Below are 16,094 nucleotides of genomic sequence, written 5' to 3' on the forward strand. Positions count from 1 at the left end.
CCAACAACAGAGCTCTGTGGAACCCCGCTGGTGACATCTCGCGACTCTGAAGTCTCCCCCCCGCTCAGTTACTCGCTGTTTCCTGTAGCTTAGATATTCCCTTATCCACTTTTGCACCTTACCTTTTACTCCTGCCTGTTTCTCCAACTTTTGAAACAGCCTTCTATGGGGCACTGTGTCAAAGGCTTTCTGACTGTCCAAGAAAATGCGGTCTGTCCACCTTTCTCTTTCTTGCCTAATTTTTTCGCCTGGTCATTGAATTCTATCAAGCCTGTGATGCATGATTTACCATCTCTGAACCCATGCTGGTGGTGTGTTACAAAGCTATTTCCTTTGCAATGTTAATACAGGCCTTTTCCTCACGATCTTCTCCATTACCTTGCATGGTATACAAGTTAGTGAAACTAGCCTGAAGTTTAGTGCCTCATGCCTGTCTCCCCTTTTCATATATTAGGACTACATTAGATGTCTTCTAGCTTTCCGGTAGGTCTTCAATTATACACCATAGAGAGTGGCACACTTCGTGCTTCCGCAACCTCTTTTAGTATCCATGGTGAGATTCTGTCAGGGGCCAACAGCCTTAGTTACATTCAGCTTCAACAGATTCAGTTTGACTTCATCACTGGTGAGCTCAAATTCCTCCAAGGTTACTTAGTTTGCCTCCTCCTCCTCCTCCTCACTTAGTTCAGGGGCTTCTCCTTGCTCTCCCAAGGAGAAAAGAAAAGATGAAAACCACCACAAACCACACAAACATCAACAGACCAACGCCCGTCTAAATAAAAACAAATAATGATTCCCTTTGACTACTGAAAACAACTAAACCAATATTGAAAGCAATGAATAATCGATGGAATTGATGCCGTGAACAGCCCGACGCCCTCTTGAACAGCCCGACGCCCTCGTGAACAGCCCGACGCCCTCGTGAACAGGCACAGTCTAGACCAGTCAGGGGTGAGTGGAGGGCTGTGAGCAGTGTGCCAGATAGGGCCGCAGACCTTGGGCGTATAGTGTGTAATATTAGCATTATTACTTCACACTGGAGGGCCTCGGCTTTGAAGGGCGAGGGATTTAAGGAGAGAGGAGAGAGCGAGAGAGAAAGAGGAGAGAGAGAGAGCGAGAGAGAAAGAGGAGAGAGAGAGAGAGCGAGAGAAAAAGAAGAGAGAGAGAGCGAGAGAAAAAGAGGAGAGAGAGAGAGAGCGCTGGAGGTCAGGTGGGATAGCAGTAGAGCGAAAGGAAAATTTAGAGCATAGGAAGTGGGAAAATAGGCAAGAAAGAAACGAGAGAGAGAAATATAATGAAGCAGGCGACGAAAACAAGGGAAGTGCAGGACGAGAGAGAGAGAGAAAGTGAGAAGGATTAGATGGTGTGGAGGGAAGAACGAGAGAGAGAAAGAGAGAGAAGGGGGAAGGGAAGGGGGGCAAGAGCACCTGGGAGATCAACACAGTGGGTGTTACCTGATGATCGTAAAGGAAGAACAAGGCCATTGCACCACTCACTGCGGCTCTGGGCCGGCCATGGCACAAGGCCGCATGCGGCCAAGCCAGGAATGCTGCAGAGGCGGAAGAGTTGGCGTTAGTGGAAAGCAGGTGAGTCCCCCCCCCACCCAAAGAACAAGAAACATATATGATAACTAAGATAAAGAGAGACACAGATAAATGACGGGAGAAACGAACAGCTGAATGATGATAGAGACACAGGAGAACAGTGGAAGACGGAAGAACACGTGATTGAAAGAATATGAGGTGATAAAGGAGGGAAGGAAGGAAGGGGGGGGGGGACAGATAAACTATGCATTTATAGGAGCGACAGAAACAGGTGAACGACAGGAACATACAAGAGACAGGTGAACGACAGGAACATACAAGAGACAGGTGAACGACAGGAACATACAAGAAACAGGTGAACGACAGGAACATACAAGAGATAGGTGAACGCTTAGAGTCAGAATTAAAAATATGCACTAAAGTGAGAGTGAAAGAGTGAATAGATAGGTGGAGGAGTGGAAAATAACAGTGAAAAGGAAATATGAACAATGGAAAAAGTTGAAAAAAAAGAAACGCAACAAGAGAAAAGACAGAGACAGTATGAAGGAGAAAGAACAGAGATGATAGGGACACGATAAATACCAGGGAGAAGAAATGCAGGAATAATGACGAAGAGGAAGAATGAAGAAAACAATGCTAACTGAGAAAGACTATAAGGAATAAGAATGAAGAAAAGGGCAATAAGATGGAAGAAAATTTTACAAGAGGAGGAAGAGCTAAAGAAGGAAGTAAAACTAGGTGAAGAAGGAAAGAAAGGAAAAGGGGCAGAGAGGAACCAGAAGAACGAAGAGGTACAATAACAAAATAAGTGAGAAAGCACACAGGGCGAAGAGGCGGTCAAGGAGAGCGCTGATAAACATGGTGATAGAAGACGGAAAGGAAAAAAATAACGACACAAAGCTAGATACATAAAACAGGATGAAAACATAACAATGAAAAAGATAGTAATATAAGATAAAGATAGATAATAGCACCGTGAAGATTAAATAATGTAATTCGGAAAGGAAAATTCATATGAGAGAAACCTAAGGAAAAAACAAATGCATTAAACAAATATATGAAATATTGTATCAATGAAAGAAAAGGCAAACAAACAAACAAACAACATGCAATGTAGACGAGGAATTTATTTTTTTGCCTATACAACAAATGAATAAAAGAAGTACGATATGCACTTAATAAAAAGGGCTGGTAAATAATGGAAAGAACATAGAAACAAAAAAAAAAAATTCAATAAAACAGAAGAGATAAGCAAATCAAACTGAAAACAAGATCTGGATGACATAAAAAACATTAAGTCAAACAAAAAATTTAACATGATTTGCTTCATCTAAGAAGAGCGTAATTAGACTAAAACAAAACAAATGCAAGATATTTTTCTTGTTTTAAACAAGACATTAAATATTTCTATTTGTCTTTCATATTGCTTCGATGCAACGGCCACTCGTCACGTGACTATTGTTGCATGCCCTGTGGCCAGCCAATCATTGCAATGTTTCAGTAAACGTGGGATTTGTGTTACAAATTATCAGCAACTCCAGAAAAATATATCTGGATTTGTCCTGTGTATGATTATATTGCGTGAAGTTGTGTGTTTCGTCGTTGTTTTGCGTGTGGCTGTATGTCATATGTGTGGCTGTGTCAGGTGTGTCATGTGTATGGCTGTGTCTCGTGTGTCATACACTGGAGTCTTTTTTTGTATGTTTTTTATCCGTGAGCTTCGTTTAACGTTTGCTGTGTGTATTACATAGCGTGTACATTAAGCATGTATGTATGTATGTATGCATTCACTTTCTCATGTGAGGTCATATACTAATCACTAATCACAAAATCATATTAATGAATATTCTTTAGGGCACAGGAAAGACCAAAATAAGAATTTGTCTTAATATGTTTCCCATTATATTTTTTTCACGTTGAAACTAAGTAATTCTTGATTAAATAAACTGTCCAAAAATTTACTTCTGACTCTCAACAGTAGCGTACAAGTGACGTTTCTTAAAGGAAATTTACAGCCTCATGTTTGCTCATCTTTCCGTGCAGTTGGTTAGTTGCCGTTATACAGAATACGTTGCAGAAATGTTGCTTTTTCGGTTCATTGTTCACTAAATGTAATGAAAACCCTGTATTTGTATCCATAAAGTCAAACATCAGAGACTGGAATGTGTTAGTGATTGTAAACTACAACGCTCCACCAGATATCTAAGTTTTGACATCGAATTTGACCAATCAGAGAAGTGTCGATTAGTGAGAGGAAATCGAAACACACCTTGCCACAGGAACTATGGTTCGAGACATCTCTGGTCCACCTGCTACAATCATTTCAGGTAATAGCAAGGTGCCGGCCCTGTGGGGGTGAATTAGGGGGAGGTTACTGTGGGGGTGAATTAGGGGGAGGTTACTGTGGGGGTGAATTAGGGGGAGGTTACTGTGGGGGTGAATTAGGGGGAGGTTACTGTGGGGGTGAATTAGGGAGAGGTTACTGTGGGGGTGAATTAGGGAGAGGTTACTGTGGGGGTGAATTAGGGAGAGGTTACTGTGGGAGTGAATTAGGGGGAGGTTACTGTGAGTGTGGACTGGGAATTGAGACTAAGTGAGATAGCTGCCGACAAGTTAACAAGGGTGAGATACCGTTCAGTCCAATTCATTTGCGTTTCGAAATCTGCGAGACAGGGATAGAGGTGGGTGCCGTGAGGGTGGGCTTGGAGGAGGTCCCGTGAAGGTGGGCTTGGAGAAGGGCTTGCGAGGGTGGGGTTACGTGAAGGCCAGAGGTAGAGTTGGAATGAGCATCCGAGGAGATTTGAAGGCTTTGCATCCGAGGAGGATTTGCATCCGAGGCTTGAAGATTTTATGAATGGTCTCTGAGGAACACTTGGGAGCTAGACGAGACTCTGAGTGAAACTAGACGAAGAGCAAAATAGGTTATAAAACAAGACAATTTTTGACGGGTTTAGAATCTGAATTATAATGATAAAACAAAGCATCGTCAAAAAAAAGGTCTCTGCTTTGGATTAAGCAAATATACGAAAAGAGGTAAAGTAAAATAAAAAGGATCTCTGAGGGAGGCGTTGAGTACTAAATAAGGCCGAATAGGCAGGCAAATCAGCAGAAAGTAAAACAAACAAAAAAAAAGAGATGGTCAGAGCAGAAGAATGAACCATAGCCACATAGAACAGCGGATGTTTTCCCCCATCAAACGTGGCTTTGACCGGGATGGGGGGGGGGGGAAACAATGTAGATATCCATACTATAGTCGACGGGTAAATTAGCTATATGAAAAGTCACAGACGGAGCTCTTGGATAGGTGGATAAAGGGTAAATAGGTGGATGGATGAGGGGGGGGGCCAGAGGAGGCATCCACACAGCTGGCCTGGGTGGAGGAATAGTATTAACTAAGAAGGCATTAACCGCAGCGAAGGAAGGCGTGGCCTCAGTTTACACACACACACTTAAAACTTTTACCGCGACTCGCCCAGTACACCAGCGACCCATTACAAGGTTTCTCCGAGAGAGGAAAAACGAAAAACGGTTTAGTTTCTCTTTAGGACGGAGGCGACAGAGAGGATGTTGTTTAAGATTCGCTACTTGGAACAAAACGTTCCAAGTAGCACGGGCTATGGTGAACCCATAGTGGACTTACCTGGCACAGGAGCGGGGCTGTAACTGGAAATCAAGAAGGCTGTGGGAGCACTAGCGATCCAGCGACAGAGAGGAGAGAGGGGGGAACCCTACTGTATTGACAAGGTTAGGTCAGGTGAGATAACTGTGTACTCACTTATTTGTACTCGCCTATTTGTGCCTGTAGGATCGAACATTGACTCTGGGATCCCGCCTTTCGAGCCATCGGTTGTTTACAGCAATGACTCCGGTCCTATTTCCCTATCGTATCTAGTTGTAAAATTATGAATAGAATTTGCTTCCACAACCTGCTCCTTATGTGTATTCAATTTTTCCACTACTCTCACGCTAAACCCCTATCTACATTACGTTACATTTGCTCGGGTTCAACTCTAATAACCATTCCTTCATGAATGGTGGACCATTCTTTCAGTTTGTCCAGTTCTTCTTAAAGCCTCATGCTGTCCTCCTCTGTCTTAATCCTTCTCATAATTTTGGCGTCGTCAGCAAACATTGAGAGGAATGAATCTATACCCTCCGGGAGATCATTTACGTATATCAGAAACAAGATAGGTCCAAGTACAGAACCCTGTAGAACTCCACTGGTGACTTCACGAAAATCTGAGGTCTCACCTCTCACTGTATCTCTCTGCATCCTATTGCTAAGATACTCCCTTATCCACTGGATCACCTTACTAGTTACTCCTGCCTGTTCCTCCAACTTATGCACCAGCCTCTTATGGGGTACTGTGTCAAAGTCTTTCCGACAGTCCAAAAAACGGACTGTGTGTGTGTGTGTGTGTGTGTGTGTGTGTGTGTGTGTGTGTAATGGAGAACTGGGGGCCGTGAAATACGAGACTGGTTATCGCCCCGAGCAGTCATATAAGAAGCTGAGAAATAGCTCTCGGATCAGGAATTGGAACCAGTTAGGCCGAAGGAAAGGTTGAAAATAACCAGTCAGCATAAAGTATGACACTATAGCACATATAACACTATATAACATATATAGACTATATAACACATGGATATGAGGCTAGGATAACAACTTGGATATAATCACCAAGTATAGGAACGATGACCAACCACTTCGATCATCAGGAGTCGAACGACGACCCTGCATAAAAAAAAAATCTAGACCATCGCTGTACCGATCAATCCAAGTGAATGGAAAACCGGTTATGTTGTACAGCGCCGAGTTAACCCCCCCCCCCAACCCAACCCCCCCAGAGCACGATCCTCTGATAGGTTTACAACCAGCTCCACTCGTCCGCAAGGCCAGTGGGTTAGCCAATATACCCCAAGGAATAAGCCTACCATCCAAGCAGTCATTAAAATGCAAAGGTTGAAAACACTGTCGTTATGTAGTGATGATCCCATGATCATTATTCCCCGCCGCAGAGGACATTTCTCCCTTGGATACATAGCAGTGATATGTATACATTCTTATATATTCTTAAAGCCTCGTTCTTAAGAATGATAACCACGGTGTACTGAATGCTTGATGCAGCTCATAAAGAATAATGGGATACTGATAACACCCCCAAAAAAACAAAGAACACTTATGTACAGCAATGTACATAATGCAATCTCCTCACCTTCAGAGATATGTGAAGTCACATATCTCATATATGTGTAAAGTCACACACCCATCCGCCCCAACTTCGATCCTTAGCCGTAGGGCGCAGGTTCGAATCCCGGCAGAAGAGAAAATCAAATGACAGCGAGTAAGGGAGAAATAGAGAGGAGGAGGTAAGAGACGGAGAGACGTAGTGAGAGAGGAAAGAAGGCAGAGGGAGAGGGAGAAATTGAGGAAGAGAGAGAGAGGAAGGGAGAGAAAGGTTAGAGAGGGAGAGAAGAATAGAGGGAGACAGGGAGGGAGGATGAAAGCAAGGAAGGAAAAGATAGGGAGGGAGGAAGGGAGGGGACAGGGGGAAGGCGGAAGAGAGGGATATGGAGGGAAGGCGGAAGAGAGGGATATGGAGAGAAGAATAGAGGGGAAACGACATAGAGAGGGAGGGAGGGAGGAAAGGATAGAGAGAGGGAGGGAGGGAAGGAGGGAGAGAAGGAGGGGAGAGAAGGAAGGAGGGAGGGAGGGTTGGGAAGGGAGGGAGGGGGGGACATGCTTCACCCTGGACACGCCTCAAGGGTGAAGTGCACCAACAAGGAGCGAGAATGTGGTGGTTAGTTTGTTTTGTTGTGCCGTGGAAGGTTAGTGAGAGGTTCCCCCCTCAGTATCTTGTATGTTGTAATCATATCCCATCTTTCTAGTGTCCACTAGGGGGTTTGAGATCTAGTTCAATTAGCCTATCCTCCTCGCTTATCCTTCTTACTACTGACATTAATCCTATTGCAAACCTGTCATTTTCAATTTGGTTTTGTTTCACAAGGTGCAGATTCCATGCCGGAGCTGCATATTCCAATATTGGTCTCACGAATGTTTTGTACAGTGCCCTGAAAGAGTCATAATTTAGGTTTTAAGACGATTTTTTCGGTGTCTGTGTATGGGGTGGTGCTTGCGTGGTGATGGTGATTGGTGGTGATGCTACTGTTATTGTGTTGCTTGTGGTGGTGCTTGCGTGGTGATGGTGATTGTTTGATGGTGATGCTTGTGTTGTGGTGTTGCTTGTGGTGGTGCTTGCGTGGTGATGGTGATTGTTTGATGGTGATGCTTGTGTTGTGGTGGTGCTTGTGGTGGTGCTTGCGTGGTGATGGTGATTGGTGGTGATGCTACTGTTATTGTGTTGCTTGTGGTGGTGCTTGCATGGTGATGGTGATTGTTTGATGGTGATGCTTGTGTTGTGGTGTTGCTTGTGGTGGTGCTTGCGTGGTGATGGTGATTGTTTGATGGTGATGCTTGTGTTGTGGTGGTGCTTGTGGTGGTGCTTGCGTGGTGATGGTGATTGTTTGATGGTGATGCTTGTGTTGTGGTGGTGCTTGTGGTGGTGCTTGCGTGGTGATGGTGATTGTTTGGTGGTGATGCTTGTGTTGTGGTGGTGCTTGTGGTGGTGGTGGTGGTGGTGGTGCCTTTGCTGTTATGATTGTGCAGCTGTGGTGCCCATAGGGTGTAGGTGTAGGCGAACATATCGCGTACTTTAGAGTGTAGTCTGAGGTTGCCTTGGGCGCTGGTTCGGTTCCCGTCCTGGTCCAAAGGTTTTCACAGTCGTGGTCTGGACCGCAAGAGACACCACTGTTTTCTCCACAGTTTTCACCCTGGAGTTTCCCAGCATATATCAACACTTCATTTCTCTGTCTTTCTGTGTATGTGTCTCTATCTGTTTTTCTGTCTCTTTATGTCTCTTTCTGTGGATTTCTATTTCTTCTCTTTCTTAGTAGGCGAGTAGAATTAAATTGCAATTAAACTCAATTAAATTCTCGACATAAATTGTTGATTATGCAATCAAACCTGGAATTCTTTTTCGTATTAGCAACGATGGCTCATTTGGAATGAGGTTGCATTTCGGTTGTATTACACGTTGCATGACTCGAGAGAGAGAGATGAAATTGAGTTTAAGAAGCAGCACGAGGAGGATAATGTCTCTACACAGTTCATCTTGCAAATGTTACAGCCGCATGGTAATTCTTCGCTGTATTTACTTCCGACGTGGTATAAAGCATATTGCGAATTTTTAAGTTAACTTGTCAGTTTTTTTAAGTAGAATTTCAGTAACTTATGACAGTGTTGCGAGCACAACTTGAATATCTTCTAAGGGTGTTGAAGCTGAACTTGGCTCACCTCACGAATATCGGACACTCACTATTTCTGGAAATCATGATTATACTCCGTGTGATTGTTAGCCCAGCCAATATATATATATATATATATATATATATATATATATATATATATATATATATATATATATATATATATATATATATATATATATATATATATATATATATAATATATCAAAGATTTCGTTTTATGTACTAATCGCTGCTTGCAATTTTTTTCATTTTGATTTGTTAAGTATTATTAATCAGGGGATCCTCGATGTAGAACTTCTAATGGGTGGACAGTTCAGAGGACAGTTCAGTACTTCAATATACGTATTAGATTGAAATATTACCAAGTTCGATTGAGTGCAAAAATAGTGCAAAAACCAGGGGGTTCGAACCAGTGGGAAAAAAAGCCTGTAGACATTTCTAGCGGAAAATTACAACCAAATAATCGAAAAATCAATCCACTGAAAATGAAGCGAGTACGCAAGGTCCTGCTCAACTAATAGCCACAAGCCCCCCGCACACAGTGCCTGCAGGCTGCAACACAGGCTGCAACACAGGCTGCAACACAGGCTGCAACACAGGCTGCAACACAGGCTGCAACACAGGCTGCAACACAGGCTGCAACACAGGCTGCAACACAGGCTGCAACACAGGCTGCAACACAGGCTGCAACACAGGCTGCAACACAGGCTGCAACACAGGCTGCAACACAGGCTGCAACACAGGCTGCAACACAGGCTGCAACACAGGCTGCAACACAGGCTGCAACACAGGCTGCAACACAGGCTGCAACACAGGCTGCAACACAGGCTGCAACACAGGCTGCAACACAGGCTGCAACACAGGCTGCAACACAGGCTGCAACACAGGCTGCAACACAGGCTGCAACACAGGCTGCAACACAGGCTGCAACACAGGCTGCAACACAGGCTGCAACACAGGCTGCAACACAGGCTGCAACACAGGCTGCAACACAGGCTGCAACACAGGCTGCAACACAGGCTGCAACACAGGCACAATGGGCCCAGCCTGAGCCCCCTCTCACCACCCCCACACGCACAATACACAGTCGCAAAGATTGACCAGGGGATAAGAGATGAAAACGGATCTCGCCATGTCAGTTATAATGGAGGGGGCTATGACCGCCCCCCACCCCCCACCCTTCATCCTCAAAGGTGTGTCAATCTTTGAGGTGTTTTAATTAACCTGGATAACCTGACACGGACTGGTCGGCAGAGCAGAGGTCTCGCTTCGGACAGAGTGCTATTTTACTATTCATAAAATAGGTTATCTGTCAGTCAGTCTGACTATTTGTGCGAGGCTGGAGGCCAGACGTTTGTCGCTAGCATCACTCAAATCTGACACATGATGCATGTAGGATAAGGAAGTGTCACTGGCTGGTCGTGGTCGGCCCAAGTGAAATGCTTTAGAAGATATCGGGATTTATAGAGAACCCCCAGTGTTATTTTCCTGAATTAAAGTTTGAAGTATTAGTTGTGTTTCCCATAAAATTGTGTAGCAATCTCATTGCTCTCTAATACATTTTCTGAGAGGGGGGTTAAGAGAGGGGGAAAGAGGTGGAGAAGAGAGGATGGGAGAAGTAGACGGGGGAAGAGACCCGAGTGCAGCCGGGTAATTTATAAACTAATAATTCTAGTAATTTATAAACTTAGCAAAATATGGCATTTGTGATATTTCGTTCATTGCGTTATTATATTTGCAATGCTATTTAAATTGCCTCGGCTCGATATAGGCAGAAGTTCATAGTACTAGGCCTGGTGTGTAACACCCCTCAGCACCAGAATTTTGTTTGATAACCCACAGTCATACAATAAGAAATTAGTGTTTTGCATTTTCTAGTTTTGAGGAAGTCAACAACAGGTCATGTGGAGTCCGGAGGAGTATATCGAATTGTAGACGATGTATTGAATTCTCCATGTCAGTCATGCGAGGGACAAGGCAATGGGTTGTAAATATTGCTGTGGTACATGAAGCCTTAAACCGTTTGTGGTAATCAATATATGTGTGTATGTGTAAGTTCTACTCTACTGTTGATTTGTACCGCCATAAGAGGACCCCCGACGCAGAGGAACAAGGCGCGTTCACCACTCATTAGAAGAGAAATCACCTCAACGTTACAAGTAAGCGATAGCCTGAGAAGCTACTTCGTAATTGACGGGTAAGGTGAGAGGTGAGACGAGCCTGTCTCCTGCCTCGGCTCACAACTGAGCCTGTCTCCTGCCTCGCCTCACAACTGAGCCTGTCTCCTGCCTCGCCTCACAACTGAGCCTGTCTCCTGCCTCGGCTCACAACTGAGCCTGTCTCCTGCCTCGCCTCACAACTGAACCTGTCTCCTGCCTCGCCTCACAACTGAGCCTGTCTCCTGCCTCGCCTCACAACTGAGCCTGTCTCCTGCCTCGCCTCACAACTGAGCCTGTCTCCTGCCTCGCCTCACAACTGAGCCTGTCTCCTGCCTCGCCTCACAACTGAGCCTGTCTCCTGCCTCGCCTCACAACTGAGCCTGTCTCCTGCCTCGCCTCACAACTGAGCCTGTCTCCTGCCTCGCCTCACAACCGAGCCTGTCTCCTGCCTCGCCTCACAACCGAGCCTGTCTCCTGTCTTGCCTAACAACTGAGCCTGTCTCCTGTCTCGCCTCACAACCGAGCCTGTCTCCTGTCTTGCCTAACAACTGAGCCTGTCTCCTGTCTCGCCTAACAACTGAGCCTGTCTCCTGTCTCGCCTAACAACTGAGCCTGTCTCCTGTCTCGCCTCACAACTGAGCCTGTCTCCTGTCTCGCCTAACAACTGAGCCTGTCTCCTGTCTCGCCTAACAACTGAGCCTGTCTCCTGTCTCGCCTCACAACTGAGCCTGTCTCCTGCCTCGCCTCACAACTGCGGGCAGACACCAGCTTTTTGTTGCAACTCATTTGTGGGTTTATTCTAATTGTCGAGGCATATTGACGAATATTTACAGAATATATATATTATTTCGGAATCATTATGAGTGTTTTGATCTATATATATATATATATATATATATATATATATATATATATATATATATATATATATATATATATATATATACGTAAATAAATATTGGGAAGTGTACCATGCATTACTTGTCATGGTGGCCATTGACAAGTTATGATTAGTACACTGTGTATTCATATAGATAAGATATATGAGTATACTTTGTGTGTATTCATTCCTTATCTGAAGATGTTCCAGAGTGGAACGAAACATTGAAGACAATATACCCCTTCAATAATTACATATATATATATATATATATATATATATATATATATATATATATATATATATATATATATATATATATATAGAATTGCCCCTAAATTCTGCGAGGGAGTAAGCTCTCTCTCGCTTCTGTGTAGGTAAGAAATTTGTTGAATAATGACACTTGTCAAATTGAGGAAACACTTGCTGTCTATCTCTTAGGAGTTAGACAGCAAGTGATATACACATGTCAAGTGAGAAAACTCGCGTGCATTCGAACACTTCAGAGAACACTTGCATTCTATCGCTTAATGAAAACACACTTGCTTTTAACTACGCGTCTATCCTTCCTACACTGAGAGAGAGAGAGAGAGACACACGCGCACACACAGGAATCTGTATACCAGTTGATTGACAGTTGAGAGGCGGGACCATAGAGCCGAATGTCAACCCCCGCAAGCACAACTAGGTGAGTACACACACACACACACACACACAAGGGATTCTCAAGGGAATTGATAGGGTAGGTGAAGGCTATTTAACACAAGGGGCACACGCACTAGGGGACACAGGTGGAAACTGAGTGCCCAAATGAGTCACAGAGATATTAGAAAGAACTTTTTTAGTGCCAGTGTAGTTGACAAATGGAATGCATTAGGAAGTGATGTGGTGGAGGCTGACTCCATACACAACTTCAAGTGTAGATGTGATAGAGCCCAATAGGCTCAGGAACCTGTACACCAGTTGATTGACGGTTGAGAGGCGGGACCAAAGAGCCAGAGCTCAACCCCCGCAAGCACAATTAGGAAAGTACACACACGCACACACGCACGCACGCACACACACACACACACACACACACACACACACACACACACACACACACACACACACACACAGTTGATTGACCAGTTGACTAGTTCTACCAGTTGATTGACAGTTCAGAGGCGGGTCCAAAGAGCCAAAGCTCAACCCCCGCAAACACAACTAGGTGAATACAACTAGGTGAGTCCACATGCACACGCACATACTCACACACATCAGTAAAAGAGATAGAGAAGTTAGTCGTTGTGAAAGGGGGGGGGGGCAGGTAATACTATGATATTCAGCATCAAAACAAACAAGCAATTATACAGTTGTGGGGTGTGGAGGTGTGGGGAGGGGGGGAGGGGGCAGGAACGCCCAGTTACCACACATCAACAGTGAAAAACCGGGTCGAGGGCTCAAGGTGGGGCACTTGTGCCCACCCGCGGTACCCTACCTGCTCCAGCAAGGTCGGGTGGTGGGTATAGGAGCGAGGGTCAGTGATGAATGAGTGGAAATTGGTGATTAGGGTGAGAATGGAGGAGATTTGGTCGATAAAGGTGTGGAATGGGGAGACGGGTGATAAGGGTGTGGAATGGGGAGACGGGTGATAAGGGTGTGAAATGGGGAGACGGGTGATAAGGGAGTGGAATGGGGAGACGGGTGATAAGGGTGTGGAATAGGTAAATTGACGGATAATGAGGTAAAAGGTAAGATAAGTAGGGAAGAGTATGATCGCTTAGGGGAAGGTTAGAATGGTTGTGTCTGGTCTAACCGGGACAGTTAGAGTGAGAGATGAGTAAGGATGATGGATAGTGATACTCTCTCTCTCTCTCAATTTCGTATATGGGCAGAGGAGTGCGTTTGCAAGAGAATAGCTTAGATGGATAGGTGTGGAGGAGCATAGGTTAGGTGGCTTGCGTGGGTTCGTACTGTCTTTAGTATGCCTAACAGTTGCATCTTTTTCGTTCTGACAAATCGAGAAAACTAACGAAATGATAAAATACAAGTAAATGTTCACAAATCAAAGAACAGTGAAATATGAGACAATGTCATACATTTAGAAAAAAACTAACAACAAGAATGAAGACTTGAGGATATATAACAAAAATAATAAAGACAGAAAACGAAGAAGGAAGTAGGAAAGACAAGAACAAGATAGAAAAATCATTAACGTGTGAATAAGGATTTAGCCGAGAGCATCAACAAAAACATGTAGGCACAAAAAAATATGAAATGTTACTGGAAGAGAATAATAAATTAACCACTAGAGCGGAAAGTCATAAAATACAATTATAAAACAATATATAAATTACGAACATTTTCCCTTTTATTAAACGAGAGGACGTAAATATTGCTCTTTATTGTTTACTAAAGTCGGTAGCCGGCTGCGCCCGGGTCTCTCACCCTTCCCATCTCCTCCAATTTCTCCTTTCTCAACACCATTCTCCCCCCCCCCTCCTCTTCCGTTTTCTCCCTATCTCCCAATCATCTCCTGCCCTATCGTACCTTTATTCTATCTCCACCTTTCTCCTTCCTTTCTCTTGAAACATCTCCCCTCTTCTCCTCTCCTTTCGTCAAGCATCCTTCGCTCCTCCCCCCTTCTCCTTCCCTCTCTAAACATCCCCGCCTTATCTCTCCTTTCCCCTCTCCCCACTTCTTCCCTCTCTCGCTCTCAGAAAAAATATGTTTCAGCGCTTTGTTATAAGTCTACGGACAAGAGAACCAGGGTTTAAGTTTTGACTTACTGATAACTCCACGGTGGGTGGGGAGGTGAGGGGGGTTGGATTAGATGTCGATATTTCTTAAGATATGGCACTAGAGACTACCCTAGCTGGCCTATGACACTCCTATACCACACATGCTTCATGTGTGGAAGCTGAATGAGGCTAGCTCTAAGCATCTGGCTTCCTACCTCGGGTAAAAAGAAAGATAGGCAGAATGATATATATATATATATCTCATATTGATATACAAGTTCTTGTTAGGGAAATATTCGGTCGAGTAAGCTAGGAGGGTGTTTGGTCGAGTTAATGAGGAGGGTGTTGAGTGTTGGGCCGAGTTAATTTGGATAATTAATAAGGTTTTCGACCGAGTTAATTAGGAGGGTGTTTGATAAAGAAAGGATGTTCAGTCGAGTAAGAAAGTCGAGTGAGGACCTTGTTCTTACGTAAGTAAGAACGATATTCGGTCAAGAACAATGTTCGACAGATTAAGAACAATATTCGGTCGATTAAGAACAATGTTCGGTCAAGGAAGGACGATGTTGGGTCGAGCAAAGAGAGAGTTCGGTTAAGTAGAGGACTCGCAATTATCATCTTGGTGTCCTTAACGTGTATTCGAACATCTTGGTGTTCATAAATATTAGAAACATCCCTTCATGATAGTTTGAAGAAGAATGATAGTTTGGTCCCCCTGAGGCTAGGTCGACACACTGAGTGGGATGCATAGAGGCAACTTAGTCCCCCCTCCCCTCCATTTTAAGAGAAAAATAACCATTGATTTTTCGATTTAAACCGTTTAGGGTCTGTAATTTTGTATTGCGGTTTAACGAACGAGAAATTTGCGTTGATGTCGGTAGTGTGACTCGTTGAACGCGTCTATAGTCTCTTATAGTTTCCTATAGTCAGGAACAGAAAGCTTATATATATATAGGTTATTGAAGTTTCTATAGCCAATAGCAAAGGTGTCTCAAAGAGGTCGCCTTGGAGTGGTTGGTAAAGCGACAGTTTCGGTTCTTGCAGGGCCGGCGTTCGATCCCCGATGGTGCAAGTGGTTGGGCACCGTTCCTTCATATTTTCTTCATATCCCAGTTCCTTGTACTCACGTACCTTCCAAGTGCTGAATAATCATAAAAGTTTATCTCTTTCTCCTAATAATCATCTTACCTAAGCGGTCACCCAACCAGTTACCAACCAGACCCCAACAGCGTTAACCAACAGAGAGCCTCGTTGAATATATGTGTCCGTTGAGCGTTATGGATCTAATTTATGACACGTCTCATTACATGTGTCGCTCACATAACTTTTGGACAAAATACTTCAAGTTTTATATTACGTGTCACAAGCCCTGACTTAACGAGCTTAGAGAACCTGCCGAGAGAGTGAATGGTGTTCCCGGCGAGACATCTCGGTGTTCCTCGGTCATAGCTCTCATCAGCTT

The 16,094-nt window shown here is 44.2% G+C and overlaps 1 protein-coding gene across 1 annotated transcript; it reads left to right on the plus strand.

Moving 5' to 3' along the window:
- Positions 1-2,209: 2,209 nt before the first annotated feature.
- LOC138359196 (uncharacterized) lies at positions 2,210-9,970 on the plus strand. Its single transcript, XM_069318185.1, has 2 exons — positions 2,210-2,335; positions 9,413-9,970. The coding sequence occupies exons 1-2, from the start codon at positions 2,210-2,212 to the stop codon at positions 9,968-9,970; spliced, it is 684 nt and encodes a 227-aa protein (XP_069174286.1).
- The last annotated feature ends 6,124 nt before the right edge of the window (positions 9,971-16,094 follow it).

The sequence above is a fragment of the Procambarus clarkii genome, chromosome 89 (assembly GCF_040958095.1).
Source record: "Procambarus clarkii isolate CNS0578487 chromosome 89, FALCON_Pclarkii_2.0, whole genome shotgun sequence".
Classification (NCBI taxonomy): Eukaryota; Metazoa; Arthropoda; class Malacostraca; order Decapoda; family Cambaridae; genus Procambarus; species Procambarus clarkii.